Consider the following 15,825-nt stretch of genomic DNA (forward strand, 5'->3'; position numbering starts at 1 on the left):
CTGATGAGCATTCTTTTTTTGCCGCTGGACATAATTCAGATAATTCCATCTCTAAAGTGTCCTTCAAGGGCACTTAGTTCAATCTGACAGCTATTGCTTTTATTTTCATTGACAAATATAATGTTCATATTTCTTATAATAATTTGAATGAATTTGAAAGGATTACAAATCCTAATTAAATTTTTATATCATCAATATTTCAAAATAATAATGAAGCTTTTCCTTAGGAATACATAGATATTGCTCTACTGATCTTAATAATGATTCTTAAAATTTAATAAAATTGCTAGTGAATCATTTTAACCTTTTTTTAAGGTTGAATTTTTTTTTAATTTATAGACTTTGTTAGTACATTACATATTTCAAGTAGTCCTTGCAATTTTCAATTATGTACATTCAGGTAGGTGTTTAGCAAGGTCTAGCCTTTTTTGAAACCAATAATGATTCCTCAGAATATTTTCAAAGTAAGTATAATTCATAGCATATTTTAAAATCTACTTTTTAGCTGATTAACTCTTTGTAAAATTCTTGCCCAGTTAGCCCACTTTAGGATGAAAGAGCAGGGAGAGGTCTCCTGAACCCATTTCTTCACCAAAAGCTATAAAGAGAAGGAGTTATACAGATTTGAATGTTATTGGAGTCACTTTTTAAAAATAACAACCTTTTTGTGGAATGCAGATTCACAAGCAAACCTTTATATGATGACCTTTTTCTCTGAATAAATATTATTTGAATCTCAAGATTTTCAGAAAGAACTTGATGCAAAGCCTTTACACTTCCTTGTCATTGTAGCTGCACTATCAATACATGAACCTGGACATTCAAAATCTGACTTCAGAGTTTACACACTTAACTGTGTATTGAATTTATACACTACAACGTTTATACATTTAATTGTGTACACTTATCTTGCGCAGTGCTTTCAGAATCTATTTTGACATGTTTATCTACTTCTTTGAATGTTTCATCCTCAACAACTTGGTTTGGTTCTTCTTTGTAAGACCGATGATATTATTCCAAGCATTTCTGGTCAGCATTTCTAACTGGTGCCATCAACCACACCCAGTTACTAAAATCTGTGACACTAATATCTAGTATGCACAACCCTGAGAGGGGGGGAAGAAAGGAGAGAAAATGCTAAGATAAGCTTGTAGTAAGCTGGAGGCTGGGAACTAAACGTTCAGGAGCCTATTCCAGAAGCCAAAGAGTCATCAAAGAAAGTGGGAGGGGAGTCTGACTGGAAGGGACCAGGAACAGGTTAGGTTGGTCAAGAGGCAGGGAAAGCCTAGACATGACCTGAGTTCCAACATAGTAGAAGACAAGAGGAGGCTTCTTGGAAAGCAACTGCTGTTTGGCCGAGGCTAAAAGTCAAGCTACATTTTGAATCACCTGTCCGGAGGTCACCTTGCTTTATTCTTAGTCTTAAAGTGATGTAGACCAGCTCTCCAAGAGAGGAAGGGAGGCTCCTGACACAGGCCTAAGCCATTCTTTCCATCAGGGTGAGAGTTCATAGAGGGGAGGAGAAATTCATCAGGGACATGGGGATTGGAAAAGAGGGGACAGAGGATTCTGATAGAGCCCATTGCTGCTTTAGACACAGGTGACTTAGGTGTTGCTTTAGCCATTCTACTTCCTTACCTTCACTCCATTCATTCTTCAAATGCTCTCAGCTGGCTGGACGCGGTAGCTCACGCCAGTAATCCCAGCACTTTGGGAGGCCGAGACAGGTGGATCACGAGGTCAGGAGATCGAGACCATCCTGGCTAACACAGCGAAACCCTGTCTCTACTAAAAAATACAAAAGATTAACCGGGCTTGGTGGTGGGCACCTGTAGTCCCAGCTACTCGGGAGGCTGAGGCAGGAGAATGGTGTGAATCTGGGAGGCAGAGCTTGCAATGAGCTGACACCATGCCACTGCACTCCAGCCTGGGTGACAGAGCAAGAGTCTGTCTCAAAAAAAAAAAAAAAAAAAAAATACTCTCAGCCATCTTCTCACCTCTACCCAATTCTCAGCCTCAGCTATGAGGTTACAGGAGATCTTTTCTGACTACCCACTTACTTTTATGAGGACAAGTTAGTGTGAGTGTGTATCAGTATGTGCAAGTATTCTCATGGCTTTCCAACCCCTCTCTCACCTGTGCTTGCAGCACTCACCTCTGTGGTAACAACTATCACACTGCATTTTGATTCTTTAAAGGATCTATAGCCCTCGCTAGGCCGAGAGCTTTGGAAGATCAGTATTTTTGTCTTATTCATTTTGGGATCCTCTGAATTCACATTATTCTAGAAAAAATTCGATAGAATCTTAGTAAATTCTGCATGGTCTAACAAAGCCTTATACTTCTGATGGTTAAGGGAAATGGAATTCCATGAAATGGAAAGAAGTTAATCTTGTTAAGAATAAATCACAGGCTCATTGACTCTCAGGCTTACAGCATTTATTCATAATCACCACCACCACCACAATCACCATCACCCTCATGACTAAGGCTTGAGTACAAATGTCTTTCCCAAGTAACTCCCCAGATGGACCAAAGTACAGCACTCCCACACTCACCTGATGTCATACTGTCTCGGCCAGTGTGGACTCAAGCTTGAGACCATAGTGAATCAAGGGCTTAAGTTTAAGAAATCCTCTTGAGGCATCAGAATAAAGAAGAAGCCTTTAAAATGAAAAAAGGGGAAGAAAACTAGAATTCAGCAACAGGGGTACTTCCATTAAGTAGTTGAAAATACTTCTGTGATGTCATTTGTGATTGAGGTTACTTTACACAGTGAGATGAATTTCCTTCTTACTTAGGGCTCATTTATTCTGGCAAACTGCACTGTCTCTAGAGGGCATGATTATAAGTAGCAGTGAGTTAGAGTGAAAGGCCTTTTTATTTCAGTTTGGAGTTTTACACGTCTTTTTCTCTCTCTTGTCCTCCCATTTCCCTCTGTTTCCTGCTTTCTACCTGCAGTTCATAAAAGTGTGGTGAAGGGGTCTTCTCTTGGGCATTTGAATGCCAGTCAATTCCAACTTCTTGTGGGGAACTATGGGTTTAAATAATATTAAATAATACCTATCTAAATAATATCTACTAAGTTATTATCCCATCAGGATTAATTGACTTTCTACTCTCTACATCATTTGAAAAGAAGATTCTTCAGTGTGCATCTTGAAAATGTCTCTCCCTTCATCTTTGTTTTTCCCCTTAGACTACAAGGCTTTTGAAGAAGCAGCTGAACACTTCCAGCCTTACATCAAATTCTTTGCCACCTTTGACAAAGGGGTAAGTACCTACGAAACCCCAATGTGAACAGTTTTGTAGGCATGAAGAATTAAAGTTTGAACTTGCCACCACTCTTTCTTTTCTTGTAGCAACATTAACTATCCTCCCTTGCCTCTTTCTCTAGAAGGGTTAAGAATTATATCACTAAATCACTACTGGATTTAAGATGAGTACAAAGATGACTAATTCAGAGGATGTAAGAATATTTTTAAAAACATCCAAGGAAAACTGATGGCCCACCCTTATCTTCTCATACACTGAGATAGGAAGTGTGTGGGCCCAGAGTGTGCCAGCCCACTGAGCCACTGCTTCCTTTTTCCTTAGCGGGTATCCTCTCCCTTCCTGGGGTTGCATACTTCCCCTTCTACTGGGTCAGGATGGGGAGTAGAATGGGAACTCCTCTGTGATGAGTTCAAGCAAGTGTTCTGTAAAATACGAGAGGAAGCCAGTGAGCTGGAGCAGGGAAGGGGCATGGTGGGATGAGACTGCGTTCAGTTCTTGTATATGATGAACCACTTCTGTGGACGTGGCCCTGTCTTCAAGCCTATGATCCAGAAGAGTCATCTATAATCCAAGTATTATAATCTAAACTTGAAGAATGTTTATTCTAATTAGTTGTATTATAGTTGGGAAGGATCTCGAGCAAGAATATTTTAAAAACTATCATGTATTAAGTGTCTGTTATGGGCCAGGTGCCATAGCTCACACCTGTAATCCCAACACTTTGGGAGGCTGAGGGGCATGGATTGCATGAGCCTTGGAGTTGGAGACCAGCCTGGGCAACATAGTGAGACCCCCATCTCTACAAAAAATACAAAAATTAGCTGGGTGTGGTGGCACACACTTGTGGTTCCAACTACTCGGGAGGCTGAGCTGGGAGGATCACTTGAGCCCAAGAGGTTGAAGCTGCAGTGAGCTGTGATCATACCACTGCACTCCATCCTGGGCAATGGAGTGAGATCCTCTCTCAAAAAATAAGAATATAAAAAATAATATATTCAAAAAAATTTTATGTACCAGAGTCTGTACTAAGAAATCTCTTTGTGCCAGAGTGTGTGCTAAGAAGTTAACATGGATTTTCTTACTTCATCCTCTCAACACTCACATAAGGGAGGAATTAGTATCCTCATTCTACAGAGGATGAAACTGAGGTGCTGAAAGATTAGGTGATTTTTTCATGGTCGTGTAGTTACTGAGTTGAGACGCTTGCTATAATCTCAGACCAGCCTAACTTCAAAGTCAGTGCTCTGTCCTACTTTACTCCAGAGAAAGAAGCAGTATATGCAAACTGCGTGACTGGTGTTTGGCACACAGGAAGCAGTCAGTAGTAGTTAGCCAGCTATGAGCACCATTGTTCATAAGAAGGCAGTCATCTAGGCCTAGGAAGTGGGAGGCTTGGATAGGATATTAGTAGAGAAAGGGAGGAACAGAGAAGCCGAAACTGAATCCATTACTGACATATGGTTCTGATGGGACATTTGGTTCTGATGGACTAGGTGTGGCTAAAGTGGCTCCTGGGTAAGAATCCAGCTGAAGGAAGAGAGAGGCAGGCCAATTAATTTGGCCAAGCAACAAAGCCTTAGTTTTTAGAGGGGTGGTTCAACGTTGAGCTCAGTGTAGTATCTGTTTATAGAAGTGCCTCCTAGTGCAACTGTATAGCTTCTTGCCTGTGGCCCATGAAAAATATGAGGTCAGGCTATGATTAAAAATTCAGAGAGATGCTTTTTAAAAACTCTGTAGGACACTGAGTCACAAGTTCCAGCGTTCACGTAGCCTTGTTGGATTTCAGAACATTTAAAAAGACAAAGGCACACAGAGCAGAGAGCACTGAGAGGACTCTGATGCCATTTGGTGCTTAAGAACTTGCACCCGTCAGTTGGGGTGGAGAGGGTGTCCAAGGGGAGATGGTGGGGTTCAGAAGGCATGACTGCACCCAGTAGAGCCTCAGTGGTGTCCAGCAGGGAGTGCTAGGACAGAAGAGGGGAAAAGTAATAAATGTGAAGTGGCTGAAAGGACCTGTTTGTACAACACACCCTAGGGAATCTCAGAGAGACCTGGAGGTGCTTTGTTGAGGTCTGAAACTAGGAGAGTCAAGGGACAAGAAAGCACTAATGCAGTTACAAAAATGCAAAAAACAACTGGCACTAGCAAAAGTGGATGTAACAAAAAGATCTGGCCATTGATGAGGTGGTGAGAGAAGGCCTCAAAATAACTTAAGATAGCAAGTCTTGGCATCAAGACAGCAAAAATTATGAAGCTACTGAAAACATTAGGAAATCTAGGAAGAAGAATCTATTGAGAAACATGAGATGGAGTTATGAATTCTATTTTCTAAAAGTTGGGGAAACATTCAACTGGAAATGTCTTTAATTAATTCAGTCATTCATTCACTCAACAAGTATTTATTGAGTGCCCTTTACGTGCCAGGCACTCTTCTCAGTGCCAGGGACACAACATTGAGCAAAGCAGATTCCTGCCCTTTAGAATTTAAAGTTTAGTGTGGGAAAGAGAAGATGGAAAGACAGAAAATTACGAAGTAAACAAACCAATAAATACATCATGTGAGTTGCAGGACTGTAAAGAGGGTGAGATGTCATGGCTGCTGATGTAAATTTGGCAGTCAGTAGTTCCCAACCACTATCCATATTAGTATCCTCTGACAAGTTTTTGAAACCATTAGTCTCTGGGTCCCAGCCCTGGAAATTTTAATTTTTTAGGGTTGTGGCAGTGTCTGGGAATCTGCGTTTTTGAAAGCCTCCCAAGGAATTAAAAGGGTGTTCAGGTTTGGGACCAGTACTGATCTATTGATACTAATCCTAAATCAAGCCACAAGAAGGCAACCTCTCTGAAGAAGCAGTTAGAGCAAGAAAGTGTCAGAGGGCCAAGGATGGTTCCACTCTGCTGTACCTCACAGCCTGAAAAATATCAGTTCTTATAATCCCACATCCCCTCCCACTGACCTGTTCCTTTCTCTGTCTGAGTGAACAATGAGATGAAAAATCACTTTCTTTTTAAAATCACACTGGAGCCAAAGGGAGCTGTGACTAAACAAAGTTAGTGGAGAAGATAGATGTTGGGAAGACCTAAATTTAGTACTGGCAAAAACCACTACTTTTGGCAAAAACTGCGACTACTTTTGCACCAACCTAATACTTGAGTTGGTTTCACTGGCAACAACCAAACTGGCTTGCGAACTGGAGGAAAAATGACCTGTATCAAAATTCATACACATGCACTTGTCAGAAAATCGGCATTGTACTTTGTAGTTTTCTTATCTTTGTTAAAATCTATTCCAACTAGTTAACAAATAAAAGCGTGAAAGAATTCATTTTTATGGATCTATTTGGTTCTTAATAATATAATTCATTCTTATATAATGGTAATACCCATGAACCAGATCTCCTCCTGGAATAACGCCTTGGATTCAGTAGGCCCCACTAAATACTTACTGAATAAATGAATGAAGAAAAGCTTCAACCAATCAAATCCCCTTCAGTCCTTACCATCCAAGACAGGAATAATAAGAATGAAAGAGGGGGTCAGGCGCAGTGACTCATGCCTGTAATCCCAGCACTTTGGGAGGCTGAGGGGGGAGGTGGATCGCTTGAGGTCAGTAGTTCGAGATCAGCCTGGCCAACATGGCAAAATCCCATCTTTACTAAAAACACAAAAATTAGCCGGGTGTGGTGGCCTGTGCCTGTAATCCCAGCTATTCGGGAGGCTGAGGCAGGAGAATCGCTTGAACCCGGGAGGTGGAGGTTGCAGTGAGCCCGATACTGTGCCATTGCTCTCCAGCCTGGGCAACAAGAGCAAAACTCCATCTCAAAAAAAAAAAAAAAAGAAAAAGAAAGAAAAAGAAAAAAGAAAAAAAAATGAAAGAGAGGAATTCTCTGAGATACAAGATGAGAGCACTCCATGATGGTGGTAGGGAGACAGTGAAGAGATCCCTGGAAAATTTTACTCAGCATTTCCAAGACTTAAATTAAGGATGCGACAATCCAATTTTTACATTCATAGACAGCACTGTGGCCCCAGACATTGGCATTCAGGAACTGGAGACTACCACCACCACCGGTGGGTTTGACTTCTGGCTCTACTCCCTCCAGATATATGATCCTGACAAATTTCTTACCCAAATTGTGCCTCAGGTTCATCATTTGTAAAATAAATATAATAATCATTCTTACCACATACAATCAAAGTGAGAATTAAACAAAGAATCAACCTAAAACACCTGGCAGCAGTGCCTGGCACATGATAAGCACTCCATATGTTTGTTATTATTACTGTTTTCATTCTGATCACTTCTCCTTTCATGGAAACAGTCTTCTGATTCCTAGGATATATAGTAAGTGAACTCAGAAAACCAGAATTCAATGTCATTTTCTAGCCTACTCTGGTTCCCTGCTTCATCACCCGCTCATCTATATCACCCCCCTACCCCTGAGAAGATGGAAAAGCAGTTAGAAAAAACTCCATGTCTCCCTCTCTTAAAATTAACCTGACAACAAAAAAGAAAACATGGCCTGTTTTCTTTATCTCTGAGTAGGATGCTGGAATTTCTTTCCCTTAAGTACTATATAAAATGCCTTTCGGAATATAGTGACCTGGAATTAATAGCAATTGATGACAAAAACGATATGGATATCAGTGTTTCCTCAGAATGGACCTCCTTGTGTAAGAGCTTATGCAATACCCAGCTCCTCCTCTTCCCCAGTTAGTTGCAGCCGGCCTGGGTCACGGCACTATGGGTTACCACCACAGAGCATCGGCTCTTGGGCAGTTCCTCTTCAGCTTCAAGAGAACCACTGTTCATCCCTGTGCTTTCTTGAACCACAGCTCTGAACTAGAAAAGAATGGCATTTGGTTTTCTATAGAGCGTTGCACATTCCAGGCCTCTCAAATAATTTCACAAACAGAGGTCCTGAGTTCAGCAGCCGTGCAGGCAAACAGCAACCATTCTGCCTTGACAACACACTGAACATGTGGCTGCTTTAATCCAGAGAGAAAATGTCTTCCAGGCTATGGGCTGGCTCTCTGAGCTCCTTATCTGTTGTAAGATGAGCAAATCATCCTGGCTTACTGGGGTCTGTCCAAGTTTTAGTACTGAAAGTCCTGCATCCCAGGAAGCCCTTCCAACCAGAGCAAAGCAAGATGGTCAGTCACCTCATGACTGCTGACAAACTGGGCAGCTCCCAAAGTCTGACAAACCACAAAGCAAACTGGGTACTGAGAGATTTAACTGTAGGGCCAGCACTTCAACCTAAATAGCAATTAGGGTTATGAGCAAATCAAGGACAGGCTAATGAGTTGGGTTCTGATTCTGAGTACCTATATGCCTTAAGGATCTCCATCAATTGCTTGTTTTATCAACATTGGTTCCATTAAAACCACACAACCCAGGATAGTAAATATGCTCCAATGGCATTTGCTTCCCATCCAGCCCTGGCAAATGCAGTAGAGTGATGGTGATTGTAGAATTAAACTTCCCACTTCTTATCTCAACTGCTCCCTGCCCCGGCCTGACCTCCATTTGCTAGATAAGTCTTTTTCCTTCCTATCTTTCCTTCTTTGATCACAAAAGAAGATTGGTCTAGCCAGGCCTTGAGTGATGAGTTCCTATCACTTCAGCATTGAAGTTAAAACTGTACATTTGTTTTTATGTCTTTGCCAGAAAACATACACACTTATCTTAGATGGACAACACATTGCTATTCTAGACTAGCATCTAAATAAACTTTGTCTTATTTCTAATGGTTACAGGTTGCAAAGAAATTATCTTTGAAGATGAATGAGGTTGACTTCTATGAGCCATTTATGGATGAGCCCATTGCCATCCCCAACAAACCTTACACAGAAGAGGAGATTGTGGAGTTTGTGAAGGAACACCAAAGGTGCCTGAGATAGCATGCGGGGGCTGGGGGCCTGGGATCTGGGGAATGGAGAGGAGCCTCTCTGTGCTACCATTTCAGACCTGCCAAGAGCAACAACCTAGTTAGTACCCCAGCAGTACAGAACTCAGTAGTATGGCTTTGTTGATCAGTGATGACTAGCAGGGACATGATTACTTCTGAATGTAAGTCTGCACCTGCAAGCAGGGTTTGATAAATCCCTCAGTCAGCAAATCCCCTCAAAGCCAGGGCAAGATATAAATAAAATTCTGTACTAGAAATGATAGCAATTTAGTGAAAATTCCTGTATACCAATAACCATGCCCAGTGTTTTAGGGAAACTATTTTATCTAATCTCCAACCTTACAGGGTAATTATTATTCCAATTTTACAGATCAAAGAATTGGACTCAATAGTTAAGTAACTTAGCCAAAGATGAACACTCTATGCATAGGACTTCTGGGAGAGGAATGCTTGATACCACTTAGTGTAGCTGTAGCATGAATCAGCAAACCTTTTCTGTAAAGAACAAAATGGTAAAATGGTAAATCTTTCAGGTTCTGTGGGCCAGATGGTGTCTGTTGCAACTACTTAACTCTGCGGCTGTGGCATGAAAGCAGCCATGGATCATGTATAAACAAATGGGTGTGGCTGTGTCCCAGTCAAAGTTTATTTAGGAAAACAGGAGGCCCTGGCTGAATTTGTCCCACCAGCTGTAGTCTTCTGACCCCTGCTCTTGAGGGAGGAATGATATGGGAAAAAGGAACATGGTAGTGTGCTCACTGGCTTGTCCATCTATCCTACCTGACATGTGCACATGTGTGTTCATTTTACCTGGAGTACTGTGATCGCCCTCACCTGGACAGTCCTAGTTCCTTCAGGAAGGCAGTACTTGGAGGAACAAATATTAATATGTCCAGCACTATTTGCCAATATTCGGAAAGAAATGAAACTATGAGCAAAATATAGATCCTATCTGCTCCCCTAAATATCCCTAAAGGACTTTCAATGGATACCCCAGATGATAAAACAAAGGCAGTTTTAACCTACAAAATCCAAGATTTCCTGTTTTCCCCCTCAGGGTTCTCATTCCAGGCCTGCTGTGGGCTCTCTGGAGTGGTGGCTATCTGTGAGGAGGGAAATGGCATCTTGCCCTGGGAATGAGCTGACCCTGTGCCCTCTGACCCATTGTTTGTAACAGACTTTGTAATCCTTGGATCAGTGGGTCTATGAAAAGGCTGAGTGGCTTAGGTCCAGCTTGCTGTCTGACACAGTAGAGTAGAGCTGGTCTGTTTCCTTAGGAGATAAGTGGGTTTTTAGGGTTCTCCATGCCTTAAAGGAACTAGCATCTCATTTTACATTTCACGATGCTGTGGCTGCCGTATCTGCCACAGTGACCCCTACTCAAGAAGCTCCTTTATTTTTTCCAGACCCACTCTACGTCGCCTGCGCCCAGAAGAAATGTTTGAAACATGGGTAAGGAAGAGGCAAATTATCTTTGCCTTGTAGAGATGAGTATAGTCCCCAAGAGCAGTGCTTCTTAGATTAAGTCCCTAAACTCAAACCAAGCTTTATTTGGCTGAGGTGGATGTCTAGGTGAGTATTTGAAACACAGACAGGTTGGGTACGAGGGCTCATAACTGTAATCCCAGCACTTTGGGAGGCTGGGGTGGGGGATCACTTGAGTTCAGGTGTCCAAGAGCAGCGTGGGCAACATAGCAAAACCCTATCTATCTCTACAAAATATACAAAAAGTAACTGAGCATGGTGGCATGTGCCTGGAGTTACAGCTACTTGGGAGGCTGAGGCAGGAGAATTGCTTGAGCCTGGGAGGTCAAGGCTGCAGTGAACTGTGATCGTGGCGCTGCACTCCAGCCTGGGCAACAGAGCGAGACACTGTTTTAAACAAAACAAAACAAAAATATGGACAACATCATGCTCAATTAAAACACAGTTCTTCATGGATCAATCTAAGCCTCTTTGGTACTACTCACTAGGCAAAATTGCTCTTAGGGGCCGGGCGCGGTGGCTCAAGCCTGTAATCCCAGCACTTTGGGAGGCCGAGACGGCCGGATCACGAGGTCAGGAGATGGAGACCATCCTGGCTAACACGGTGAAACCCCGTCTCTTACTAAAATACAAAAAACTAGCCAGGCGAGATGGCGGGCGCCTGTAGTCCCAGCTACTCGGGAGGCTGAGCCAGGAGAATGGCGTGAACCCGGGAGGCAGAGCTTGCAGTGAGCTGAGATCCGGCCACTGCACTCCAGCCTGGGCAACAGAGCGAGACTCCGTCTCCAAAAAAAAAAAAAAAAAAATTGCTCTTAGTTCATTTCCCACAGTGACTATAGCTTCTGTTCATTGACCACCAGAGCCGCACAGTAACACAGTGGAAGGGACTCAGGCTACAAAGTCATAGAGACTTGGGTTCAGGTCCAGAATCTGCCACCTAGTAGCTTTGTGTCCTACGTCAAGTCATGTGGCCTTTCTGAGCTGTCTAAATTTCCTTATCTAGAGTTGGGACTTTCTATAAGGATGAATGATATGAAGAGTTCAGAATATGGTAGCTGTTTTTTAAAAAATATCAACTGAAGGCACTGGCAAGCAGCTGAGCCAACTTGTCCTCTAGGTCTGTGTCATGGATAATATGTCAGGCAGCTCAAATAGTGTTAGATGGAGGGCCTTGGAGATAAACCCCAAACCCACACCTCAGCTTTGTACAGAATTTCATAAATAACAAAGGCTGTGGAGCATTTTTCAAAGCATTTCATGCATCCTTTTATTTGGATCTTCCAACAGCTCTAGAAAGTGATGTAGAAGAAGTATTATTAATTAGTTGGGCATAGGGGGCATACCTGTAGTCCCAGCTACTTGGAAAGTTGAGGTGGGAGGATTGTTTGAGCACAGGAGCTTGAGGCTTCAGTGAGCCATGATAATGCCACTGCACTCCAGCCTGGGCAACACAGCAAGACTCTGTCCCCCCAAACAAACAAAAACCAAGTACTATTTCAGCCCCATCTTACATAGTCAGAAACTAGTGCTCATACAGATTAATCACTAAAGGACACACAACTAATAACCATTAGTTCTTGGAACTTAAATACAGGCCATCTGGAGCCAAACCTGGTGTTCTCTGCAGAATGCCTCCCCAGAGTGACTACGTCCCCACAAGGGGCCATTTGGGGTGAGGGATGGGGAGGAGGAGAAAGGAATTAACATGGAAGTATTTATCTATTTAATTCTTTGAAGTGATGGATGAACAGAACCAGGGAGTAACTTGACACTGTTTTACTGGTCTGTAACTTACTTGGATGTTTGAAGGTAAAGCAAACATTTCACAAGATACCAAAGGGTAAATAATCCAGTCCAGAGGAGTGGACTATTTAATCACAACTCAGCACAATAGAAACAAACTTTCCTAACATTTAAACCTTTCAAAGATATTAAAACGGTCTTATCGCTGGGCATAGTGACTCACGCCTGTCATCTCAGCACTTTGGGAGGCCAAGGTGGGCAGATCACTTGATGTCAGGAGTTTGAGACCAGCCTGGCCAACATGGTGAAACCCCGCTCCTACCAAAAAATACAAAAATTAACTGAATATGGTGGCAGGCGCCTGTAGTCCCAGCTACTTGGGAGGCTGATGTAAGAGAATCACTTTCCCCTGGGAGGCAGAGGTTGCAGTGAGCTGTGATTGCACCACTGCACTCCAGCCCGGGCAACAGAGTGAAACCTTGTCTCAAAAAAAGAGTCTTATTAATATATTTTAAAATGGTGATAGCAAAAAGGTATAATAGTGCTTTAAAATAATTTTTTTTTAAAAATGTTGTTTTTACTTTTTACCCTAAAATAATTTCAGATGTACAAAAGTAGTACAAAGAATTTCATTATCTCTTTACCTAGATCTCCCAAATGTTAACATTTTACGATGCCTTCTATCTATGTAGATACATAGAGAGATAGATGATAGAGAGAGAGAGAGAGAGTTATCAAAATCAGGAAATTAACACTGATATAAGAAGTCTATTACCATTATTCAGATTGGCCAGTTGTCCCACCAATGTCCTTTACTACAAAAGAAAAATGTCTCTGTTTCCTGGCCCAGGATCCAATCCAGGATCCCACACTTGCATTTGCTTATGTTTCTTTTTCTTTTCTTTTTATTTTTTTTTGAGACAGATTCTCCCTCTGTCACCCAGGCTGGAGTATAGTGGCTCCATCCTGGCTCACTGCAGCCTCTGCCTCCCAGGTTCATGTGATTCTCCTCCCTCAGCCTCCCAAGTAGCTGGGATTACAGGTGCACACCACCACACCTGGCTAATTTTTGTGTTTTTAGTAGAGATAGGGTTTCACCATGTTGGTCAGGTTGGTCTTGAACTGCTGACCTCAGGTGATCCTCCCTCCTCGGCCTCCCAAAGTGCTGGGATTACAGGCATGAGCCACCATGCCTGGCCTGCTTATGTTTCTTTAGTCACCTTTAATTTGGAACAGGGTCTTGGTCTTTGTCTTTCATGACACAAAATACCACTTTAAATTGAGAGTCATTATTGATGTTCTCTTCTGCTATGGCTTTATCTTCAGTTTTTTTCTTTGTATTGTCTTTATTCCTAAGAGGCACGTCTCAATTACCTAGGTTCTAGGAAGGGAGGGAATATAACACTGTGGACCCCTTCTCCCAGTTCTTTCCTTCTTGTCACAGCAGTATCACACCCAAGACCATGGTGTTTTGTAGATGGGGAGCCTCTGTCCTCACATATCCCACACTGCTGCAGAAATACTCCCTGTTGACACATTAGAGGCAGATGTTCAGACAGGAAGTTCAGTGTCTGGTTTCATTGGAACTCATTCTCTCCTTTCTTTTCACTTAATGAATAAGATAAAATACAGCCTCTTGCAATAATATAAAATAATGGTGATGTCTCATATTTTCCACATTAGTGCATATTGAATTGTTCTCTACTTGGGGAAGAGCAGTGCATTGAATTTAACCAGGTAGAGAAAAGGGCAACTGAAATGGTTTATTCCTTCCCTCCCCATTCTGGAACAGCCTCATGACTTACCCAGGAGCCCTAACCAGACCTAGTCAGCCCCTCATTCAAGTCTCCAACTAGAGAGGGAAGGCAGGACAGGCCCCTCCAGTGTCACCTTTGTTTCCTTGAAAGGGAGAAACAAAAATCAGTGCATCCAAAGGACCTCTGAGGAGCCACTTTCCATACCTCCTCCTCTCCTTGTGCCCCTAGCAGGTCACTGCTCTGAAGAGTGGCATCTCTGTGGGCCTCATGGCCACAGCAACTTAAACCACAGATATGGCTGTGGAAAGTGACCAGCTAGTGAACTTCAAAGTCTTTGTCTCTGGCCAGGCAACATGACTCATGTCTGTAGTCCCAGCACTTTGGGAGGCTGAGGTGGGCGGATCGCTTGAGTCAAGGAATTCAAGACCAGCCTGGGCAACATAGTGAAACTCCGTCTCTGCAAAAAATACAAAAATTAGCTGGGTGTGGTGGTGCGTGCCAATAGTCCCAGCTACTCGAGAGGCTGAGGCAGGAGGATCCCTTGAGCCTGGGAGGCAGAGGCTGCAGTGAGCCAAGATGTGCCCTTGCACTCCAACCTGGGAAACAGAGTGAAACCCTGTTTCGAAAGAAAAAGAAAAGTCTTTACCTTCAACATCCACTTCCCCAGACACTGAGAAGTATTTAAATAAGATGGGAAAGCCAGCTAGGACTAAAACAACTATTGATCTTTCTCTCTCTCTAATTGTACAGGTTTTTAAGATGCAGGCCATAGAAAACACCTCACATATGATTACTAAAGAAACTGGTGCCTGGTAATATTTGCTGTGTGTACATTGGAAAGCTATTTATTTATTTTAAATACTCAAAGAATGTCAAGCTGTCAAAAAGAGACCCGGTGCTGATCTGTCATTCCCCTTGGAGATTTCACCCTCCATCTAGCCAAGTGGCCTGCTAGAGTCCTGGGGAACTGCCCACAGGGAAGGAGAGTCAGCAGTTTCTTCTAAAAGAAGCCTCCCTCTATTGCAACAGCAAAATACTTTCAAGATGGGGTCAGAGACCCCCAGACAAGCATCTAGGTCACTCCATTGTACCTTAAATAGGGAGCCTGCTTATTTTAACCGCATTTTTTCTTTGCATCTCTTCATTCAACATGAGAACAAGCATTCAACAGAGACTGGAAGGAAACTGAGTAAAATATTAAGTGGTGATATATGCGGTTGGCAGTTAATTGATACGCATAGTTTCTTCTTGGTATACCTAATATTTTCTAATTTTCTTCAGTGAGTAAGGTTTTTATTGCCATACTCCTTTTTTGAGTCTATAGGCATTAAAAAGAACCTCTGTGCTAAGCAATGAGGTTATAAAAATGAACATTGCTGTCCTGTCCTTAGGAGCTCAGGTTGAGTAGATGAAACAGTCTAGCCAACCCAGTATGCTCACTGCTGCAACAGAGGGGCATACAAAGTGCTGGAGGATCCAAAGGAAGGGATTCACTGAAGTAACTCTAAAATCTCCAGTTCTTTGGGAAATCTTGCACTCAGTTACTTTATATACAGGTCTCTTTCCAGCCTCTTTCAACTTAAGAGCCATTGATCCAAGTTTGCAACATCTTCTGCAAACCCTGCAGGGGGCAATAAATTCATGGAGCCTGT

General features: G+C 42.5%; 1 protein-coding gene across 1 annotated transcript in view; it reads left to right on the plus strand.

The window, feature by feature from the left end:
- The window catches only part of CASQ2 (calsequestrin 2), a 70,114-nt gene that overhangs the window by 33,184 nt on the left and 21,105 nt on the right, over positions 1 to 15,825 (plus strand). The window contains exons 5-7 of the mRNA XM_033200748.1: positions 3,200 to 3,273; positions 9,037 to 9,167; positions 10,595 to 10,640. Coding sequence (XP_033056639.1) covers positions 3,200 to 3,273; positions 9,037 to 9,167; positions 10,595 to 10,640 — 251 coding nt within the window. The remainder of the gene's footprint in view (positions 1 to 3,199; positions 3,274 to 9,036; positions 9,168 to 10,594; positions 10,641 to 15,825) is intronic.

Source organism: Trachypithecus francoisi, unplaced genomic scaffold (assembly GCF_009764315.1).
Source record: "Trachypithecus francoisi isolate TF-2019V2 unplaced genomic scaffold, Tfra_2.0 Lachesis_group5, whole genome shotgun sequence".
In the NCBI taxonomy this organism is placed as follows: domain Eukaryota; kingdom Metazoa; phylum Chordata; class Mammalia; order Primates; family Cercopithecidae; genus Trachypithecus; species Trachypithecus francoisi.